The following is a 6,514-nucleotide window of genomic DNA, read 5'->3' on the forward strand; positions in this document are numbered from 1 at the left end:
TTTTTAAACTGTTTTCAAAAATGTTTCTGTTGATTCTGCTAAAATGCTTTTATTTGAATATCAAAACTCTATTCCTGTTTGTTCTTCCCCTTCCTTTTCTCTCCCTCCTTTCTCTGATAAAATCAAAAGTCTTTTATTCCAAATGGACCCAATCAAGTCCCCTGGTCCAGATGGTTTACAACCTATATTCCTCAAAAATCATTGGTTTGACCATGGTCCTTCCATTTCAGACTTCATTTCTGATTGCTTTATCAAAGGTGCTATTCTCCTTTGCATAAATAACTCTTATATCTCCCTTATACCCAAAGGTGACAGTCTTGTCTCTATGAAGGACTTTAGACCTATTGGCCTATGCAATTCTATTTATAAATTGATTACTAAGTGCATTTCTAATAGACTAAAACCTATAATAATTGATATTGTTAGCCCTTTCCAGTCTAGTTTTATTCCAAATAGAACTATAGAAGAAAATATAATCATTATTAAGAAAGTGGCTCACCATTTTAACAAAGTTCCAAAGAATGCTATACTTATGGCTTTAAAAATTGACCTATCTAAAGCTTTTGATAGCCTAGAATGGGATTTTATAAAGGACACTCTTTTAAGTATTAATTTGTCTCCCAATATTGTTAATCTTATTTTAAGTTGTATTTGCACCCCTAATATCTCCCTCCTATGGAATGGAGAGATAACTGATTCTTTTACTCCTTCTAGAGGAATTAGGCAAGTTTGTCCTCTTTCTCGCTCCTTACATTTTTATCCTTTGTGTTGACCGTCTTTCTTGTATGATTCAAGATCAAGTTAGAAATGGCGCTTGAAAACCTATGAAAATTGCTAAAGATGTCAATATATCTCACTTATTTTATGCTGGTGATGTTTTTCTTTTTCAAAAAACTAATTCCAATAACATTAAGGTTATAATGGAAGTTCTTGATAATTTTAAAAGCATTTTAGGTCTTTCTATAAATATTAAAAAGTCTTTTTTCTATTTTCCCTAGGAAAATGAACTACAATATTAGGAAATCCATTTGTGACCTTTGCAATATTTCTAACACTGCTAATTTTGGAAAATATCTTGGAATCATCATCTCTCATAAACTTTTAAATCAATTAGATTATTTTCCCCTTCTTGACAAAACTTGTTCTAGGATTATAGGTTGGTAAGCTAAACTTTTAAATATGGCAGATATGTGTACCCTTATCAAGTCTGTTCTAATTCTTACCCACTTTATGCCATGCAAACAAATTTAATTCCTAAAACAATTTTATCTGATGATCTCTAGAAAAAATGTATACAATTTCTTTGGATTGGAATAGAGTAGATTCATTCCCCGGACTAATTGGAAGGTGGTTTGTGATCCTATAGCTAAAGGAGGCTTAGGCATTAGGGATCTAGGTAGATGGAATTTATCCTTCATGGCCAAATTAGGGTGGAAAATCCTAACTCAAGATCATAAACTTTGGGTCTAGTTTTTAAAAAAGAAATACTCAAAATATTCTAATTTTATTGTCTACTCTTCTAAACCTACTGATTCCATTATCTGGAAAGACATATTAGTTGGTAGAGACATCTTGAAAAAAGGGATAATTATTAACATTGGTGATGGAGAGGATACCTCCCTATGGTATCACCATTGGATAGAGGAGGTTCCAATATATCACATTCCTAACATCTCAATTCCTAATTCTAAAGGTCATTGGAGAGTCTCTAGCATAATTAGGAATAATGAGTGGTACTTGAATGACATTTTGCATATTATCCCCCACTCTTTATGCATTCTGATTTTAGCCCATCCTCTTCCTAAAATTACTTTTGGTTCATGATATATTAAAGTGGACTTTAGAAAAATCTGGTTCTTTCACCATCAAATCAACCTACAATTCTACTCTGCCCCTTAATAATCTTAATTATTCCACCTTTCTTTCCACCTTTTCTTGGAAGAATTTATGGAAAATCAAAGTTCCTTATAAGTATAAAATGTTTCTTTGGAACATTGTTAGAGATATTCTCCCTATGGGGACTATTCTAAAGAAAAAGATTACCTTCTTTGATCCAAAATGCATGAGATGTGAGTATCCTTTAAAAGACTCAATCCATTTATTTAGGGATTACCCCAATTCTTCTTCTCTGTGGTCTCTTATTTTTGAAAAAATTTGCTCATTTAAATATGGATTTACAAAAATTTATAATTCTAGTTTCACTAATTGGCTGGATTTTAACCTTACCGGTACTTCCTCTTAGAGAATTCTCTTTTTTGTGGCTATATGGTATCTCTGGAATACCAGGAATATGATTGTCTTTGATCAAATTTTTAAAAGATGGAATATGGCTATATGGTATCCTTTAAAAGATGTTATTTATTCAGTCAACTTTTAACAAATTTCTGGTTGATTACCATTACTGTTTGGCCCTATCTCAGGGAAGTGTTGACAGACCTTCTTCCTCTAACCAAATCACAAGGATGTGGGCTCCACCTCAAAAAGGATTTCACAGGTTAAACACTAATGGTTCTTGGATAAATGTGAATAATGCTGGTGGTGGAGGAGTAATCAGATGTGAAAAAGGAATGTGGGTTACAGGTTATTGTAATCCCCCGTATTTTTTAAATGTTTTATAAATGAAATTTTATTTTATTTATAATATTTATTTGTTATTTTCCGGAATTTAATTTCAAAAGTTTCAAGTTATTAATCTGGGTCGAAAATTATTTGAACAAATTATTTTATGCATCTTTATTCTACAATTTATGTCCAATCAAACTAGTCTAACCCATTTGTTTACTTAATTGACCCATTATTTTTATGAGGCCCAATTTTCCTATTTACCCTAAAATTCTCTCCTATAAATACCTCATAAATCCCCAAAAATTTCCCACACAAAAAGGTTAGTCTTATTTTCTTTCTCCTTTGTTTTATTAATTTGTGTAGCTATAATTATTGATTTATGGGTTTTGATTTTATTGTTTGAAATTAATTTAATTAGTATCAAGTTGTATTTTAATGATTAAACTATATAATTTCAGATTTTATAAATGTCATAATTTTCAGGTTTTGTAAATTTTATAACATAGGGTTTTTAATTATTGAAAATCATGATTTTAGGGTTTTTTATGAACAATTGATTTAGGGCTTTTATAGTAATGATGTTTTGAAATTTTGGTGATTATAACTAATGATTAGTTTAACTTAATTCCAGATTATTTTGAACACGTAAATTCGTGTTTTAATTTTTAGATTTCCATTCGTTAATATTAGTCCTGTTTTAATCCCAATTAGGTTCTGAACTCATTCAATTTTGGAAAAAAAAAAAAAAAAAGTAGTGTTTTCCATGTGGAAACAACGTTTTAAGAAAAATTCACTACCTTTGGTAGTGAGTACCACCCCCCCCTCGTGGCCAAATTTAGCCTCTAAATATGATTTTTGGGCAGTTTTTGATTTTAATGAAGTTTTTTATGCTTAAAATTTTATCCTTGAGTTTGATTAATAAAATTAATTATGTTTTAAGTTCATTAAGCATAAATATATGTTTTTATTAAAGTTTTAAGAGGTTTTTCATCATATTATATTGTTGGAAATTACTCGGGTTAGTAATATTAATTGTTGGTTGTTTTTTAGGAAGTGATTATTTCCTAGGAGACTTTTAATTGAGTATTAAAGTGATGTATTGATAAAGTTTTGAAGGGTTTTTAATTAACCTAAAGTGTTGGAAATAGTTTCTAAGTACTACTTTTGATGTTTTATAAAGAGGGTTTAATCACCCATTAAAAAGGGAGATTATTAGGGTTTTTTAAAATAATATTAAGATTTTTATTAAACTTGCTGTAATTTCATGTATAAAAGTGTATTTTAAGGTTTTTATGAAGAAAACTTAAAGAACTATATACTTCCTCCATTTTTTATTATTGCACCATAGGGGTTGGGTACAAATATTTTGGTAGTGGAAAAAGTAAGAGAGAGAAAGGTAAGAGAGAGAAAGGTAAAAATACAAAATTGCCCTTGTGACATATTGGTAAATTAAAAAGTAAGTGTGAAAAAGCAAGGGTATGTTGGGTATTTGTTGTGTGAACACAAATATTTTTTTTCCTAAAGAGAAAATGGTGCAATATTTGTGAAACTTCCTAAAAAAGCAAGTGGTGCAATAATAAAATAACGGAGGAAGTATAAACCTTTAATTTTAACTAAAGGGAAGGTTTAAAGTGTTGTTTGGTTTGGATTTTGAAGGTTTTAAAGTAAGTTAGAATTGCTGTAAATTTGATTGATTGGGTATTGATTGAGATGTTATTGTTTGGTTTAGGAGAGGAGTTTATTGAAGGTGATTTCTAGATAGTAAAGTGGCATACCAATTCGTTTATTCAAGGTACGTACGAGTTACGAAACCTTGCCTTTAGATGCATGCTTAGAGATGTATCGAGAACTTAGTATCATGTATAGAGAAGACTGGGCTAAATTGTTTGGTTATACATTGTGATTTCCGTATATTGTGTATGAGGCATGTTTGAAATATAAGTATATGACTACGGTTGTGGGTGATGTATAAGTGATTGTCTTATCAATTAGATATGTTATGATTAATTAAAGGTTATGGATTATTGGTTGTCTAAGTGGAATTAATTTTGATAATGGTTCCATGAGGTTAATTTTTAATACTCTTTCATGAATTAATTATGATTTGAGTAGAGGAAGTTCATTAAAGTCTTTTAAGACGTGGTTCAGGATTTGAAGTGCCCTATGCACTTAAGGTGTTTATACACCGAGGTATATAGTTAAAGGATTCAATACTAAATATTGTTTGCCACTAATAAATCAAGAATTGAATTGGAACTTTGGATTGCTTGGAATGATGTGATATTTGATTGATTATATTGTTTTGCATATGAGTCATCACCAATTCTAAACTTGTAAATCACGTAAAGTGCAAGATGAATGAGCAATAAAACTCTAGATTTGTGCACATCTGGAGTAATGACAATCAGGGGTTGGGGTACACGGGGTATTAGCCGTGCACTTTTCTCGAGACCGTCTGATCTACGAGTCTCTTATTTCAAATACTTTTCAAAACTAGGAGTTAGATGAGATCTCATACTAGCTACGGTCACGGAGTTGCGCCCGTGATCGTTGGATGTTTTATTGATGTTTCCGAAATGAGGTATGGGGTTTTTCTTTTATTGATGTTCCAAATGGAGCATGGGTTGGACAACCTTTTCTATTGCTTAATCCAATGAATAAAAAATGATGAGTTAATTACTTTTAACAAGGTAAGTCTTAGTAAATTGATAGTTGAGTCATGTGTTGAGTCTACAAATTAATGATGTGTGATGATTGATTATTAGTAGCATGTTAGGGATTTCTCATTATGTTTCGCACCTTGTATGTACTCAGATTTGCTGATTGCGTGCTTTGTGTGTCTCTCTTTGGTCATGGACTTCGCATTTCAATGACCCTGTAATGATCCAATCTTTACACTTGTAATATTGGGGAGCAGACTCATCACAGGTATTAACATAGTTTGGACTTGCATCAAGGTGGTGGGATTTTGAGTGGAAAGTTGGTTATTGTTCGCAGTTTATTTCTTTTCATAAGTTTGAATTTATTTAAACTCTGGTTTTATTTATTTACTACTTTTGTTTGGTTTTGAATAAAGGTCTTAATGGTTCCAGCTTGTATCACTTAATTTGGTTTTATTTGTTGGTTTTGAAACTTATTTGTAACTGATTTAGTTTTTCCGCTGCTAATATTTGATATAGCTTTAACGTTTGAACACGTGGCGGTAGCACGCCAGTAATTCTTTTGGATTTTGTGCAGGGTATTTACAGGTTCTAAGAGAGAATTATTGGGGTGTTACAGTTATGCCATGAAATTCAATGTTCTTTCGATCTGCTGCTGCTGCAGAGCTAATGGCAAATAGGGAAGGCCTTAAATCTGCTTGGAGGAAGAACATCAAGTTTCTTGAACTAGAAACTGATGCAGATGCCCTTACTAAGATGCTTAAAGATCCAAAAGCATTTGAAGACAATGATTTAGGTAACATTCTTAGCGATGTTGCCTCTCTGCTGGAAATAAGCTGGACTGTTCAAGTATGCCATGCCAGCAGGACTGTCAACTCTGTTGCTGACAGATTGGCTATGATGGGTAGAACCAAGATAAAAACAGGAGAAGTTGTTCCTTTCTCTTATCCTCCAGCCCATCTCTTCAACATATATGCAGCAGAAATTCCAGAAATGGCTCCTTAGATTTATGAGAAGTCCAACAGCTCCTTTTGACATTCACAAGTTGCTGAAGTAGACCTTGGAAAGTGCCTATGTTTGGTCCAGCAACTCCTTTTGACATCTACAAGCTGCTGAAGTCTATCTTTACTATCTTTGTTAATCTTTATCCTATCCTTAGATATTATAACTACTTTATGTACTTAATGCACTTTGAGCATCATGATTTATGCTCTAAGTGTCGATCTTTTGCCCTGATGATTACATCATCATTAACTCTCCTAAGTAATTAAATATTTCCCTTTTGTGTA

At 31.8% G+C, this 6,514-nt stretch overlaps 1 protein-coding gene across 1 annotated transcript; it reads left to right on the forward strand.

Annotated features, from left to right (window-relative positions):
- The first annotated feature begins 2,319 nt into the window (after positions 1 to 2,319).
- LOC145637023 (uncharacterized) lies at positions 2,320 to 6,230 on the forward strand. Its single transcript, XM_081688539.1, has 3 exons — positions 2,320 to 2,337; positions 2,421 to 2,580; positions 5,890 to 6,230. Exons 1-3 carry the CDS (start codon positions 2,320 to 2,322, stop codon positions 6,228 to 6,230), a joined length of 519 nt encoding a protein of 172 aa, XP_081544665.1.
- Positions 6,231 to 6,514: the final 284 nt, after the last annotated feature.

The sequence above is a fragment of the Chenopodium album genome, chromosome 6, assembly GCF_948465745.1.
Source record: "Chenopodium album chromosome 6, dcCheAlbu1.1, whole genome shotgun sequence".
Lineage (NCBI taxonomy): Eukaryota > Viridiplantae > Streptophyta > Magnoliopsida > Caryophyllales > Amaranthaceae > Chenopodium > Chenopodium album.